The sequence below is a fragment of the Bos mutus genome, chromosome 1 (assembly GCF_027580195.1).
Source record: "Bos mutus isolate GX-2022 chromosome 1, NWIPB_WYAK_1.1, whole genome shotgun sequence".
NCBI lineage: Eukaryota > Metazoa > Chordata > Mammalia > Artiodactyla > Bovidae > Bos > Bos mutus.
This window is the reverse complement of record NC_091617.1, coordinates 76,363,426-76,380,713: the sequence shown is the minus strand read 5'-3', so window position 1 is coordinate 76,380,713 and position 17,288 is coordinate 76,363,426. Positions and strand designations below refer to the sequence as shown.

The window sequence follows — 17,288 nt, the reverse complement described above, 5'->3', positions numbered from 1 at the left end:
AAACATATTAGAAATGTACATTAAAATCATCTTAATTCTAAAAATGTGCCAATAAAAATATAAACAAAAAGAGATAAAAAAATGTATTATATATAGGATATATTACAAATAGTGCTTTTAAATAGTAAGTATTAACATGTAAATATATAAATTACTTGTATAATAACCAACAGATAACTGAAAAAAATACATGTCCAGGTAGTTCAAACAAAAGGGAAAATAATCAATAATAATTTGTGAAAATTGATTTTTGCTGATCATCAAAGGAACATAAATTAAAACTAGTGATGCACTATTTTGTACATAATATATTAGGAATGTGAACAATTTTAAGATGTTATTTCTCATTGCTGAGATGTTCAGGGTAAACTATACTATAAAACTTTATGTATTTCTAAGAATAATAAAGGTAGCAGAAAACTCTCTTAGAAAAACAATCTCAAAACTTTAAACCTTCTCATATCTTTTGTTGGCAGAGTTATCCCACTTCTGGGAATTTATTCTATAGATACATAGTTCAATAGAACAAAAATACTTAATGCACTCACTTTGACAAGAAAAAAGGCAAACCAACTGTTTAGCAAAAGGAAAATAATTAATTTCTTTATTTTACATCAATTGTTGTTGTTTAGTTGCTAAGTTGTGTCTGACTCTTTGCAACTTCATGGACGTAGCCTGTCAGGCTTTTCTGTCCATGGAATTTCCAGGCAAGAATATTGGAGTGGGCTGCCATTCCCTTCTCCAGGGATGATCTTCCTGACCCAGGGATCAAACTTGTGTCTCCTGCCTTCGTAGGTAGATTCTTTACCACAGAGCCACTAGGAAAGCCCAACACCAACAATAGGTGTAACTAAAAATAATTTTGAAAGGTGTAATGATATAGAAATTGCTTATGCTATTTGAAGACCAGAACAGAAATCTGTCTATACTGTGGCATTAGTTCTACAAAAGGAATATATTCCTATGACTAATATTTAAAATGCAACATGGGCAACTGGAGAAAGACCAGTATGATGGGTAGTACAATTGTGTTTGATTTTGTTCTTTCAAAGTCTTTTTAATTTTTACAATGTTTAAGAGAAAATACAAAATGTACAGAAGTTAGGAAATAAAACAATCCTGAGGCAAACATATCATGTATAAAACACTTCTTTCCCATGCAAATATATTTGCTTTGACTTAAGTGCTCAGTGACATGGAAATCTAATTAAAGTTTCTTAAAAGTTCATCACATATACAGAGTAAACACCCCCTGCTCCCAGTTTTTTTTATCACCAAGTTGGGGGTTAGAATCATCAACAAATGCATCTGGGGAGTAAAATTATAAGTAAGAAGTACTCTGAATAGTTCTTTTAAATAACTGTTCCTCTCTCCTCTTTGCTCTTACTGGTTCAGTGTATGAAAATCCCAGACCCTCTGCAGCTGATTTTATTAGTTCTGATTCCAGTTTATGTCGCTTCACAAACATCGCCAAATCCTATAGAAAAAAGGAAAGAAAACGTATATTCAAATAACAGTTAAAGGTTAAATGTAAGTTTAAATAACACTTCAGGTATGATTAATGTTCAAAACAGAGACATTACTTTGTCAACAAAGGTCCCTCTAGTCAAGTCTTTGGTTTTTCCAGTAGTCATGTATGGGTGTGAGAGTTGGACTATAAAGAAAGCTGAGCGCTGAGGAATTGATGCTTTTGAACTGTGGTGTTGGAGAAGACTCTTGAGAGTCCCTTGGACTGCAAGGAAATCCAACCAGTCCATCCTAAAGGAAATCAGCCCAGAATGTTCATTGGAAGGAGTGATGTTGAAGCTGAAACTTCAATAGTTTGGCCACCTGCTGCGAAGAACTGACTCATTTGAAAAGACCCTGGTACTGGGAAAGATTGAAGGTGGGAGGAGAAGGGGATGACAGAGGATGAGATGGTTGGATGGCATCACTGACTCAATGGACATGAGTTTGAATAAACTCCGGAAGTTGGTGATGGACAGGGAGGCCTGGCGTCCTGGAGGCCTGGGGCAGTCCATGGGGTCACAAAGAGTCAGATATGACTGAGCGACTGAATGTTCAAGTGGAAATATTTTTCTTCAGACAGTAAAAAAATGAGTTAAAAAATACCAAAGCTTCATAAAGTATCTCTATTTCCACAGATTTTGACAAGCTAGCATGTGTGTGAAATATAGGCTTTTATGACTAATATTTAAAGTTAGAAAGAATAGAATCCTAGAACCTTTACTCCGTTGTTAGCTATCTTTAAGAGAAGTGTTATATTTTTGCCAGCTCTTCCCAGAGCACCCAGCAGGATAAAGAGTTTCTTCTCAGACATGGGTCTCACCTCTCTGGCCTCGATAGATGCTGGGTCAGCGCTGTCACCCAGTAGACTCTCATAGTAATCCACATTGTCGAGGACATCCTCGTCATCCGGATGCAGTAGAAGATAGGCCTTGGCACACTCCAGGGCTTTTATATATTCGCCGACTGAAAAACCCAGGAGTTGGGGCATTAGAGTCAGCCTAGACTTTTATACAAAATTTTTAAGAGACATGTCAACATGTCTATGAAAGTCAGCATTAAATGATCAAAACAGGGAAGGTGCTACCTATTGCACAGCACAGGGAATTCTACCCAACATTCTGTAATAACCTATATGGGAAAACACTCTGAAAAAGAACAGATATGTGTATACGCATAATTGAGACACTTTGCTGTACACCTGAAACTAACACAACATTGTAATCAACTGTACTCCAAGATACAATAAAACTTAAAAGAGGGAAGATACTGTGAAGTTGCAAAAACAGCTTCAGATAAGAGGAAGGATGGGATTTCAGATATTCCAAAAGTACTAATTTTGGTCTGCTATGCTGCTTGATGTCTTCAACAAATTATCAAACGCCTATACCTAAAAATGTTTGTTGGCAATTTATATTATTTAATCATGAGCAGAAATTTTGGAGTTAATTTTGATTTCTGTACTGAATTTGAAAACATGATATCTAAGACCAACTTCAGCAATCCAAATTCTAGTAATCACTTTTATACATAAGGTATTCACTTTCTCTCTATTTCTCAATAGGATAAATGGAAATTAAAACTTTACGGAGATATCAGTTTTCACCTAATATAAGATTTGGGACTATCTAAAAATTTGATAATATATTTTGTTGCTGAGCAATGAAAAAGGTACTCCATGTGGAGGAAAAATCAGCAACATCTGTCAAAGTTACAAACGAATAAACAGTTTGATGCAGCAACTGTACTTTTGGAAATTTATTCTATACATGTTTATGTGCAAATGTAAATGACATACATACAACATTTATTTGATCACTGATTGTAAGAGTAAAATATTACAAACAAAATAATGCTCATCAGTAAGGTGACACATGAAATAAATTATACTATGATGATAACCAGATATAAATATGAAAAATTAATAATGAAATTCTTTATGTATTGAAACAACTAGATTGAACCAAATAAAACTGCCAAAACTTGACCATTTTTAATCAAGCAAAAGGGAATTTCATAAGTCCAGTCTACCAAAAAATATCTGATATGTATTGTTAAGTGAAGAAAACAATGTAGTTGTTGAGTTGTTGTGAAGTCGCTCAGTCGTGTCCGACTCTTTGTGACCCCATGGACTGTAGCCCACCAGGCTCCTCCATCCATGGAATTTTCTAGGCAAGAGTACTGGAGTGGGTTGCCATTTCCTTCTCCAGGGGAGCTTCCCAACCCAGGGATCGAACCCAGGTCTCCCACATTGCGGGTAGACGCTTTACTATCTGAGCCACCAGGGAATGTAAGGACAAGTATAAATAATGCATTATCTTCTATTTATAAGAGGAAAACATAAGTCAGAGACTGGGCTTGTGTGTATGTGTGTGTGTGATGTTTCTGTATAAAATTTTGGAAGAGTAAATAAGAAACTGTGCATTGTAGGACATGAAATTAGGTTGTGGGGAAAAGAAATAGAGAAGCTTTTAAATATTTAGTCTTTTAAGCCTGTGAGTATATTATTTTTAAAATTAAATTTAAAAGTCATATAAAATATCAATGCAGTATAACTTTCAGGGCATTGTCACAACATTCGTGCACTTGCAATTTCACCTTCTGCTCTTGTTCTGAGCTGCAGCGACATGAGGTGACAGAGAAAATGCACCCACTCCTATCTCTTGATTACAACTGAGGAAGGCAGAGGGCTAACTCACAACAATTCAATGTCTGCTATGGTAAGCCACACCCCTCCCTCAAGGTCTTCACAGATAATCCATGCTTTACCTCGATAGTAGGCAAACTGTAGGTAGTCATAGTGCAGGGGAAGAAAGTTCTCGATTGGCGAGAGGCGGCCGGGGCGTGTGGCAAGTTCTCTCACACATTCATGCTGACAAACCAGCACCTGCATATAGTGATCTGGAAAACAAGAGCCAGGGTGTGGGTCCCTCTCCCCTGCTCAACGACCAGACTTCAAAGCGACTGCCATGGTCACACCTGGTGCTCTAACCACACACTCTGAGAGCAATATCATTATTATTATTATTATTTTCACTTATGACCAGAAGTTGTTTTCACAGCGAAGAGAAGGCAAGTGACTTGTCAAGGCTTCCTAACCAATGATCACTAGACTAATTACTGAAATGAAATGAAAAGTGAAATGAAATCGCTCAGTCGTGTCCGACTCTTTGCGACCCGATGGACTGTGGCCCACGAGGTTCCTCCATCCATGGAATTCTCCAGGCAAGAATACTGGAGTGGGTTGCCAGACTCCAAATCTTCTGGCTCCCTCCTCCATACATCTCTCTTTCTTTCTGTGATCCTTTTCATGGCTCCTGAAATTGACACAGGTTATCTCATCTCACCCACACCCAGCTGAGTAGTGACTTCCTTATTTAACAACTTCAGGTCTCTGTTTGGGCTTAGATGGTCTGAGGTGTCCTGGAGTCATGATGGGAAGTTCAGACCCCAGTTATGTTAAGGACCAGATGAGAGAAAGGAACTACTCTGTACATGGGGAGACCATACAGAGAAGTGAAGCCACAGTGCTCCTTTTCTTGGTTAATATTTTCAAGCAACTTTAACTAAAGGAGAAATAGAAACAACACTCCTTTACATCTATTGACCAGGAACTTATTCTCGCTCAGTTCAGTTCAGTCGCTCAGTCTTGTCCGACCCTTTGCGACCCCATAAATTGCAGCACTCCAGGCCTCCCTGTCCATCACCAATTCCCGGATGCCACCCAAACTTATGTCCATCTAGTCGGTGATGCCATCTAGCCAACTCATCCTCTGCTGTCCCCTTCTCCTCCTGCTCCCAATCACTCCAAGCATCAGGGTCTTTTCCAATGAGTCAACTCTTTGCATGAGGTGGCCAAAGTATTGGAGTTTCAGCTTCAGCATCAGTCCTTCCAGTGAACACCCAGGACTAATCTCCTTTAGGATAGACTGGTTGGATTTCCTTGCAGTCCAAGGGATTCTCAAGAGTCTTCTCCAATCCCACAGTTCAAAACCATAATTCTTCTGTGCTCAGCTTTCTTCACAGTCCAACTTTCACATCTATACATGACCACTGGAAAAACCATAGCCTTGACTAGATGGACTTTTGTTGGCAAAGTAATGTCTCTGCTTTTGAATATGCTATCTAGGTTGGTCATAACTTTCCTTCCAAGGAGTAAGTGTCTTTTAATTTCATGGCTGCAATCACCATCTGCAGTAATTTTGGAGCCTAGAAAAAGAGTCAGCCACTGTTTCCACTGTTTCCCCATCTATTTCCCATGAAGTGATGGGACCAGATGCCATGATCTTATTTTTCGGAATGTTGAGCTTTAAGCAAACTTTTTTACTCTCCTCTTTAACTTTCATCAAGAGGCTCTTTAGTTCTTCTTCACTTTCTACCATAAGGGTGGTGTCATCTGCATATCTGACGTTACTGATATTTCTCCCAGCAATCTTGATTCCAGCTTGTGTTTCTTCCAGTCCAGGTTTTCTCATGATGTACTCTGCCTATAAGTTAAGTAAGCAGGGTGACAATATACAGCCTTGACATACTCCTTTTCCTATTTGGAACCAGTCTGTTGTTCCATGTCCAGGTCTAACTGTAGCTTCCTGAACCTGCATACAGATTTCTCAGGAGGCAGGTCAGGCAGTCTGGTATTCCCATCTATTTCAGAATTTTCCACAGTTTGTTGTGATCCACACAGCCAAAGGCTTTGGCATAGTCAAGAAAGCAGAAATTGATGTTTTTCTGGAACTCTCTTGCTTTTTTGATGATCCAACAGATGTTGGCAATTTGATCTCTGGTTACTCTGCCTTTTCAAAACCAGCTTGAACATCTGGACATTCACAGTTCACATATTGCTGAAGCCTGGCTTGGAGAATTTTAAGCATTACTTTACCAGTATGTGAGATGAGTGCAATTGTGTGGTAGTTTGAGCATTCTTTGGCATTGCCTTTCTTTAGGATTGGGATGAAAACTGACCTTTTCCAGTCCTGTGGCCACTGCTGAGTTTTCCATATTTGCTAATATTGTTGGTGTTTTAGTAACTTAAGTTGTGTCTGACTCTATGCGACCCCATAGACTGTAGCCCTCCAGGCTCCTCTGCCCATGGGATTTCCCAGACAAGAATACTAGAGTGGGTTGCCATTTCTTCCTCCAAGGGATTGTTCCAATCCAAGAATTGAACCCTCGTCTCCTGCTTCGCAGATGGGTTCTTTACTACTGAGCCACCTGGAAAGCCCCCTAATACTATAGAGACTGGTAGTACTATAGGAGAAGGATGAAAAGTAAAGAATCTGAAGGAGCACTTTGTTTCTTTTTCTTTGTTTCCCTTTCTTTGTCCCCATTCTTGTCACTTGCAAACGGGTGGGGATCCTGAAGCATAGCAGTTTTCATGCTCCTTTTATTAACAGCTCTGGGTTCTATCTCATCCAAGCAGGAGCTAAGGAAACACAAGAAGCTAATGTCCTAGAAAGAAAACCCTTTTTATACTTTGCCCTGACTCTGATTTTTACAATAAAGAAGGAGGCAGTCTTTTCCATTAAGAAAACAGTCCATTCATGCTTGTGCAGAGTGAATTCTCTTGAGAATAATGATAAAACTTCCCTACTTTATTACTGTACATTCTAATTCACAACTGCCTCTTTTCAAAAGGCTCTCTATTAGGCAGAGTTTGGCTTATATCTGGATGACCTTGAAGACGGAACCCAAAACAAAACAGAAAGGAAATACATGTTTTCTGGTGTGTAGGACAATGTGCCAGTTCTCTAAAACCTGGCTAATCAATCCAATATAGGATAGACAATAGTATCACTATTATCCTTTGGTTCTTAATTCCACTTGGAGGATGTGAGGAGAAGAATGGGTTCTGTTTATTTGATTAGTATGTTAGAAATAAATAGCTAGATATTTTATTTCTTAAGAAAATAACAAACAACTCTCAAATGTTTCTCCTAGTTTTGCTGGCCATTTGCTTTCCTCTTTACCTTGTAATACACACTACTAATTTCAAATGACAAGCAAAAGGAAAAGGTGGGAAATATACACAACACCATCTGAATGAAAGTATTTTTCAAAGCAAGGTATAAAAAGCAGCAAAATAAAACTGATAAAATTATATCCTTTAGGGCTTTCAATGAATATGGCTAGCAATAAATAACTTCATTCAGAAGTCATTTGTAGTTTTCTCCAATTTGCAACATTCTTCTAAATCTAAAATTAAAAAATTCTGGCTTTCTAAATACATTCTGCAGTTTAAAAGCCAATTTTTTCCTAATTGAAAATAGTTTTGAATCTGATAGGAATTTACATGGAGTAATGATATCCTTTTTATTAGTTAGATTCCTTGCCTCCATTCTATATCAAATTTTATTGTGCAATTATGTTTTAATATGTTTGAGACTCAAGATTCTTGTATGGAAATACATTTAAAGATTTCTATCTCATAATAAAGTGGATATGCTTCAAATTCCCAAGAAGACAAGATATTTCTGTAACATATAATATTTGATTGAACTTGAGGGACTATGATTTTTTTTTTATTGCTGTTCTTTATTGGAAGTGGAGTGGTGGTAGTAGTAGTGGTGGTAGCTGTGTAAAGTATTAATAGCCTGAGTTAGGAGACTTCTATTCTTTTCCAGCAACCAACAGCTGTGGTGACCTCAGAAATGACAAAATGTTAATCTGTAAGAATTTGTCAGTCAATTCTCTTAAACCAGATATAGGACATTTGCCAGAACTGTTCCGTAGCCATTGGTAGAGGCAGGTGTAGAGACAAATGTGGGCATGAAAACATGGCACCTATCCTTAAAAACAGAAGATAGTAAACTTTAATAAAGGAAATCAGTGAACTAAATAATGCTGCTGCTACTGCTAAATCACTTCAGTCATGTCCGACTCTGTGCGACCCCATAGACAGCAGCCCACCAGGCTCCCTCATCCCTGGGATTCTCCAGGCAAGAAATCTGGAGTGGGTTGCCATTTCCTCCTCCAATGCATGAAAGTGAAAAGTGAAAGTGAAGTCGCTCAGTCATGTCCGACTTTTAGTGACCCCATGGACAGCAGCCCACCAGGCTCCTCTGTCCATGGGATTTTCCAGGCAAGAGTACTGGAGTGGGGTGCCATTAAAAGTAATCAGTGAACTAAAATGGATGAGAGTGGGTGAATTTAACTCAGATGACCATTATATCTTCTACTAGGGGCAAGACTCCCTTAGAAGAAATGGAGTAGCCCTCATAGTCAACAAAAGAGTCTGAAATGCAGTTCTTGGATGCAGTCACAAAAATAACAGATGATCTCTGTTCATTTCCACAGAAAACCATTCAAAATCATAGTAATCCAAGTCTATGCCCCAACCAGCAATGCTGAAGAAGCTGAAATTGAATGGTTCTACGAAGACCTTCTAGAACTAATAACCAAAAAAGATGTCCTTTTCATTATAGGAGACTATAATGCAAAAGTAGGAAGTAAAGAGATACCTGGAGTAACAGGCAAATTTGGCCTTGGAGTACAAAATGAAGCAGGTCAAGGCTAACAGAGTTTTGCCAAGAGAATACACTGGTCATAGCAAACACCCTCTTCCAACAACACAAGAGAAGACTCTACACATGTACATCACCAGATGGTCAATACGGAAATCAGACTGACCATATTCTTTGCAGCAAAAGATGGAGAAACTCTATACAGTCAGCAAAAACAAGACTGAGAGCTGACTGTGGCTCAGATCATGAACTCCTTATTGCAAAATTCTGACTTAAATTGAAGAAAGCAGGGAAAGTCACTAGACCATTCAGTTCAGTTCAGTTCAGTCGCTCAGTCGTGTCTGACTCTTCGTGACCCCATGAATCGCAGCACGCCAGGCCTCCCTGTCTATCACCAACTCCCGGAGTTCACACAGACTCAGGTCCATCGAGTCAGTGATGCCATCCAGCCATCTCATCCTCTGTCATCCCCTTCTCCTCCTGCTCCCAATCCCTCCCATCATCAGAGTCTTTTCCAATGAGTCAACTCTTTGCATGAGGTGGCCAAAGTACTAGAGTTTTGGCTTCAGCATCATTCCCTCCAAAGAAATCCCAGGGCTGATCTCCTTCAGAATGGACTGGTTGGATCTCCTTGCAGTCCAACGGACTCACAAAAGTCTTCTCCAACACTACAGTTCAAAAGCATCAATTCTTTGGCGCTCAGCCTTCTTCACACTCCAACTCTCACATCCATACATGACCACAGGAAAAACCATAGCCTTGACTAGACAGACCTTTGTTGGCAAAGTAATGTCTCTGCTTTTGAATATGCTATCTAGGTTGGTTATAACTTTCCTTCCAAGAAGTAAGCGTCTTTTAATTTCATGGCTGCAATCACCATCTGCGGTGATTTTGGAGCCCCCAAAAATAAAGTCTGACACTGCTTCCACTGTTTCCCCATCTATTTCCCATGAAGTGATGGGACCAGATGCCATGATCTTATTTTTCTGAATGTTGAGCTTTAAGCCAACTTTTTCACTCTCCACTTTCACTTTCATCAAGAGGCTTTTTAGTTCCTCTTCACGTGTGACCTAAATCAAATCTCTTATGATTATAGAGTGGAAGTGACAAACAGATTCAAGAGATTGTATCTGATAGACAGAGTGCCTGAAGAACTATGGATAGAGGTTCAGGACAATGTACAGGAGGCAGTGATCAAGACCATCCCCAAGAAAAGGAAGTGCAAAAAGGCAAAATGGTTGTCTGAGGAGACCTTATAACTGCCTGAGAAAAGAAGAGAAGCTAAAGCAAAGGAGAAAAGGAAATATATACCCATTTGAATGAAGAGTTCCAAAGAACAGCAAGGAGAGATAAGAAAGCCTTCCTCAGTGATCAATGCAAAGAAATAGAGGGAAACAATAGAATGGGAAAGACTAGAGATCTCTTCATGAAATTAGAGATACCAAGGGAACACTTCATGCAAAGATGGGCACAGTAACAGACCTAATAGAAGCAGAAGATATTAAGAAGAGGTGGCAAGAATACACAGAACTATACAAAAAGATCTTCAGGACCCAGATATACACAATAGTGTGATCATTCACTTAGAGCCAGACATCCTGGAATGCAAAGTCAAGTGGGCCTTAGGAAGCGTCATTATGAACAAAGCTAGTAGAGGTGATGGAATTCCAGTTAAGGTATTTCAAATCCTAGAAGATGGTGCTGCTAAACTGCTGCAATTCAATATGCCAGCAAATTTGGAAAATTCAGCAGTGGCCACAGGGCTGGAAAAGGTCAGTTTTCATTCTAATCCCAAAGAAAGGCAATGTCAAAGAATGTTCAAACTACCGCACAATTGCACTCAACTCACAGGCCAGCAAAGTAATGCTCAAAATTCTCCAAGCCAGGCTTCAAAAGTACGTGAACTGTGGGCTTCCAGATGTTCAAGCTGGATTTAGAAAAGGCAGAGGAACCAGAGAGCAAATTGCCAACATCCATTGGATCATAAAAAAAGCAAGGCAGTTCCAGGAAAAATATCTACTTCTGCTTTATTGACAATTCAAAAGCCTTTGACTGTGTGGATCACAACAAACTGTGGAAAATTCTGAAAAAGATGGGAATACCAGACCGCCTGATCTGCCTCCTGAGAAATCTGTGTGCAGATCAGGAAGCAACAGTTAGAACTGGACATGGAACAACAGACTGGTTCCAAATCAGGAAAGGAGTACATCAAGGCTGTATATTGTCACCCTGCTTATTTAACCTATATGCAGGGTACATCATGTGAGATGCTGGGCTGGATGAAGCACAAGCTGGAATCAAGGTTGCTGGGAGAAATATCAGTAATCTCAGATATACAGAGGACACAACCCTTATGGCAGAAAGTGAAGAACTAAAGAGCCTCTTGATAAAAGTGACAGAAGAGTGAAAAAGCTGGCTTAAAACTCAACATTCAGAAAACTAAGATCATGGCATCCAGTCTCATCACTTCATGCCAAATAGACGGGGATACAATGAAAACAGTGTGAGACTTTATTTTGGGGGGCTCCAAAATTACTGTAGATGGTGACTGCAGCCATGAAATTAAAATACCCTTGCTCCTTACAAGAAAAGCTATGACCAACCTAGACAGCATATTAAAAAGCAGAAACTTTGCCAACAAAGTTCTGTCTAGTAAAAGGTATGGTTTTTCCAGTAGTCATGTATGGATTTGAGAGTTGGACTATAAAGAAAGCTGAGCCCAGAATTGATGCTTTTGAACTCTGGTGTTGGAGAAGAGTCTTAAGAGTTCCATGGACTGCAAGGCGATCCAACCAGTCCATCCTAAAGGAAATCAGTTCTGAATATTCATTGGAAGGACTGATGCTGAAACTGAAACTCCAAAACTTTGGCCACCTGATGTAAAGAACTGACTCATTGGAAAAGACACAGATGCTGGGAAAGATCGAAGGTAAAAGGATAAGGGGGTGGCAGAGCATGAGATGGTTAGTGGTTAGATAGCATCACTGACTCAATGGACATGAGTTTGTGCAAACTCTGGAAGATAGTGGAAGACAGAGGAGCCTGGAATGCTATAGTCCATTGGGTTGCAAAGAGTCACAACTTAGCGACTGAACAACAATAATCTTTGTATCATGACATATTATAACTAGATTTATTATGGCAATCAGTTTGAAATGTGTAGGCATATACATTTCTAAAATGTAAAAAAAAAAAGGCCAAACAAATGCAAATTGATTTCCAGTTTACTTCCTAGTCTAAATTTTGATAGACGTTTCCTAATTATCCCACTAAAAAACCTCAATATTTTGACTTATATTTTCACAGATACAGAGTATTATTAGCCCTTTTAATGTCTAAGATATGATTAATGGATATATAGTCTCCTCCCTTCTTTCCCTCATCCTTTTCTTCTTTTCTTCCTTCCACCCATTCATTTAACAAATATTCACGGAACACCTTCTATTTGCCAGTCACTGTAAGTAGGCTAATGGAAAAGGAAAAGGCAACCCACTCTAGTATTCTTTCCCGGGAAATCTCATGGACAAAGGAGCTTGGTGGGTGACAGACCATGGGGTCACAAGAGTCGGACATGACTTAGCAACTATACCACCACTACTGTAAGTAGGCACTGAGGATTAAGTACTTAAGAAGATTGGACAATAGCCAAGTGATAGAAAATATTTTCAATTTTCTATGAGTGGAAATGAGTATGGCATACCCTAGGAATTAAAAGAAGTACAGCAGGAGTGGATTAAAGAGAGAAAAAGAGAGGAAGAAAATATATGCTATTATGCAGTGATGAAAGTCTTTGTTAAAGGTTTTGGATTTCAAGTGCAATGGAAGCCACTGGGGTGTCTAGAGATGTCAGTATGTCTATAAACAGAATTCCCATTTTTTGAAAACTGTCCTGTCTGCTCTACAGAATAAAACCTGATCAGAACATGAGGACCAGGAGGGAGGCTATCACAGCAGATTAGTCAAAATACACTGCTGATTTGAGCCAGAAAAGTAGCAAAAGGAGTGGAAAGAATTAGAAAATCTTAAATGCTGTTAGGAAGCAGCCTCCATCAAAGTTTAGTAACAAGTGGGAGGGGAATGAATAGGAATTGAAGGAAATGTAGAGTTAAAGATATCTAGGGCTTTGGTTTGAGCTACTAGATGAGTGATGTTTTCAATGAAGACAGAAAACACTGGAAGTTGGGGAAAGCAAATTGACTTTATTAATTTGGATTTCTATGAGTGTGTGTGCGGGTAAACATTGTTTTTCATGCTTTTATAACTTGGAACATAGTATATACTCAACAAATATGCATTAAAGATTTATTATTGACTAAATAAACTTTGTCAATTTTTCAGCTGTGTAGATCTTCAAAGTATAGGCTTCAGAGTGAGAAAATCCTAGGATTGATTCTCAACTTCACCTTAATCCCATTACTTAATCTTTCTGAGGTCTAAACTGCTCATTTAAAAGGGGAGAAGAGGGTGAATAACAATACCCACAGGGAGTTGTTTAGAGGATTAAAAGAAATATAAAAGTGATATAACTATATAAAATGTATACTGCAACTGCTAAAAAAAATGTTGCTTATTGTTATTACTACCAATAAGCAAAAATAAACTGTTACTAATAATAATTCACAGACTGTTTAAATATTAGTGATAGTAACTGTTTACCTATAAACATTTTGCAACTTTTGACTTACCATTAAAAGTCAACTTGATTTATAGTATCTTTTGTACTTATCAATCTTTTAAATTCTTTTTCTTCAACCTTCTCATCTTTTGTCTGAGAACTATCCTTTTGTTATATTAATATTCTCTTACATTTTCTTCTAACAGTTCTATTTTTTATTATATTAGTATAATACAATTTAAATTAATACTAAACTAATATAATACAATATAAACTAATATTGTATTAGTATAATACAATTTGTCTTTGTGTATTTTTTCATATGCAGCAGAGAACTCACTTCCCACCATAACGTTAGGTTAGGTTAACTAGTTAACCTCCTCAGTTAATGTCACTTTGTGATATATTAAATCCCTGTATGTAATAAGTTATTCATTTAAGTAATTGAAGAAAACTATACAAAGGTATTCACTACTACATGGGTAAACGTAATGAAAAATTGCAACTTTCTTAATATTCATCAGTAAAAGACTGGTCAAATAAATTATGCTTTCCCCATATAATGCAGTAAGGTAGATCTACATGTACTTACATGAGAAGAAATCCACAATATGTTGTTAAGCGTAAGTAAAACAAAAACAAGACATATACTTAAAAGCAGTATCTATAATATTGACTCATTTTAATAAAAATTAAATAATAATTATAATAAACACATAGATATTTAAGTATGCACATGAAAAATCTTGGGAGCACAGTCACCAAAATTTAAACTAGGGAAAATAATTCATGGGAGACACGATATGATATGTACATGAGAATCTTTTTACACTATTTAATTTTTACAATACATACTTCTACATTGTTGGAACAGTTTGGCATCTAGTTTTTTCTACAATCAGAAAATCAAAGAAAAAATAATCTTTACCTGCAATGGCTTCATAGAGACCAGCTTTGTACCCTAAGTATTCATATTCCTCAAATCTCTGAGGACCCTCACACAGGGCTCTGCACTCCATGTCTTCATTGAAATATTCTCTTAAAGCTTGTTCAAAGTACTTGATAGCTAGTTCAAAGTCATCGGCCTCATAGTGTTTGACTCCTGCACTGTAACTCTCCTAGAAAGAAACAGAAAAAATTTTTAAGACCACCCAAGAAGAACTTGAATAGCAAGATGCAGGAAGATTCTAGATCACTTAGGAAGTGGGGCAGGGGATTCTTTCACTGTGAAAGATAAAGGGTCTCACTGGGAGATAAAGGGTAACTGCCCTGGCTTCGGTTCAGTTCACTTCAGTCGCTGGCTTCAACTCATAAATGAGAAGGGATTGACTGAGTAAGCCTATGCTGCAGCATCAATCAATTTCATTTCCTTCCTGAGATCACTCAAGACTTTGATTTCTAACCTGTTTGAATGTAGGTAGGGCTATGCAACCAAGTGCAGGAAGACTTATGTGGATGGATGAGATGCTCATTTCCAAGCCTGGTTCAATTTTTTAAAAAAGAAGAAAAAAGACTTCCATCTAAAATCTTCCTCTCTTAGCCTTTTCTTCAGTCCCTTGAAGGTCATACTTTGAGAATAGTGATTTTATTTAAAGGAATAATTGTATGCATGCATGCTCTGTCTTTGCATGGCAGAAAGCAAAGAGGTGCTGAGGAGCCTCTTGATGAAAGTGAAAGAGGAGAGTGAAAAAGCTGGCTTAAAACCCAACATTCAAAAAACGAAGATCATGGCATCTGGTCCCATCACTTCATGGCAAATGGATGGGGAAACAATGGAAATGGTGACAGACTTTGTTTTCTTGGGGTTCAAATATCATTGCAGATAGTGACTGCAGCCATGAAATTAAAAGATGCTTGCTCCTTGGAAGAGCAGCTATGACAAATCTATAGAGCATTTTAAAAAGCAGAGACATTACTTTTCCAACAAAGGTTCAGATGGTCAAAGCTATGATTTTTCCAGTAGTCATAAATGGATGTAAGAAGGCTGAGTGCTGAAGAACTGATGCTTTTGAAATGTGGTGTTGGAGAAGAGTCTTCAGAGTCTCTTGGACTGCAGGGAGATCAACCCAGTCAATCCTCAAGAAAATCAGTCCTGAATATTCATTGGAAGGACTGATGCTGAAACTAAAGCTCCAATACTTTGGCCAGCTGATGCGAAGAACTGACTCACTGGAAAAGACCTTAATGCTGTGAAAGACTAAAGGCAAGAGGAGAAGGGGGCAACAGAGGATGAGATGGTTAGATCGTATCACTGACTCGATGGACATGAGTTTGAGCAGGCTCCAGGAGTTGGTGGTGGATAGGGAAGCTTGGCGTGCTGCAGTCCATGTGGTCGCAAAGAGTTTGACATGACTGAGTGACTGAACTGAAATGATGCTCGGTCGCTCAGTTCTGTCAGACTCCTTGTGACCCTATGGACTGTAGCCCTTCAAGCTTGTCTATGGAATTTTCCAGGCAAGACTACTAGAGAGGGTTGTCATTTCTTGGGGGACAAGAAATGTCCTTGGGGGATCTTCCCAACCCAGGAATTGAACCCATGTCTCCTGCATCTCCTGCATTGACAGGCAGATTCTCTGCCACTGAGCCTCTTGGGAAGGAATAATTATGTAACTTTGTTGTTGTTTTTCCATCCTTAAGTTGTGTCCGACCCTTTGTAGTCCCTGGACTGCAACACACCAGACTTCCCTGATCATTATCTCCCAGAGTTTGCTCAAACTCATGTCCACTGAGTCAGTGATGCCATCCAATCACCTCATCCTCTGTCATCCCCTTCTCTTCCTGACCTCAATCTTTCCCAGCATCAGGATCTTTCCCAGTGAGTTGGCTCTTTGCATCAGGTGACAAAAGTATTGGAGCTTCAGCTTCCTGCTTCAGCTTCAGCTTTATGTAGCTTTAAAAAAACAAAAAATTGAAATGTATGAGTACCCTGGAAAAACCACTGAATTGGTTGCTGGGAAATCATGGGGTGACTTTGAGCAATTCACATGGGTTTCAACTCCAGTGGGTAAAATTAAAGTGCTGAAGGTGGGAGGCATGGGGGTACAGGGGAAGGCTGAGGCTCACAAAGGGCTACAAATATTTATGTCATGTCTTACTTTTCACCATATCATACTGCTTTTCTAAGTTAATTTTAATTTCTCTCTCAATATTTTTAGCCCTGCACTACAATGTTTCATCTTAAAGTACAAAAATGAAACTGTATTGGAAATTGAGAATCAGTGTGAGATATCCACTCATAGGAATTTGCTCTGAATCCATTGAACCTTGGTAGCACTTAGCTTCTCATGGTTAGTGCAGGATCCCCAAAGCTTACCAGGTGTGGTTTGGCCTCCCGGTCTACCAACTGGAGGTCTTCAACTCCCGCCATCGTTCTGTAATTCTCGATGTTCTGCTGCATTTCCATGTGCTCGGGGTTGGCCATGAAAAATGTGTGTGCTGCTGCCACTGCCTTTTCCATCTGGTTAAGCTATAAAGAGGGGGAGAAAAAAAGGACCAAATGAAGGCAAATATTTCTAAACCACATTGAGTACCAGTCCAAGGGTCACAGACTGAAAGTGCCAGGGCTGGGTTCATTCCCTCCACCCAGCCTCCACACTAAAGGGCAGGAGGTTAATAAACAAGCGCTCCTAAAATGATATGTGGGTATGGGTATTTTGGCTATGGTGAAAACGGATAAACGTGCTTTGTTCTAAGTTTGTTCTCTTCTC

At 38.8% G+C, this 17,288-nt stretch overlaps 1 protein-coding gene across 1 annotated transcript in view; it reads right to left on the bottom strand.

The window, feature by feature from the left end:
* P3H2 (prolyl 3-hydroxylase 2) overlaps nucleotides 1-17,288 on the bottom strand; it is a 177,736-nt gene that overhangs the window by 29,659 nt on the left and 130,789 nt on the right. Inside the window, exons 2-6 of the mRNA XM_005897670.3 lie at nucleotides 16,895-17,047; nucleotides 14,510-14,699; nucleotides 4,276-4,407; nucleotides 2,330-2,472; nucleotides 1,388-1,477 (exon numbers count right to left, since the gene is read on the bottom strand). Of these exons, the coding sequence (XP_005897732.2) occupies nucleotides 1,388-1,477; nucleotides 2,330-2,472; nucleotides 4,276-4,407; nucleotides 14,510-14,699; nucleotides 16,895-17,047 (708 nt within the window). The remainder of the gene's footprint in view (nucleotides 1-1,387; nucleotides 1,478-2,329; nucleotides 2,473-4,275; nucleotides 4,408-14,509; nucleotides 14,700-16,894; nucleotides 17,048-17,288) is intronic.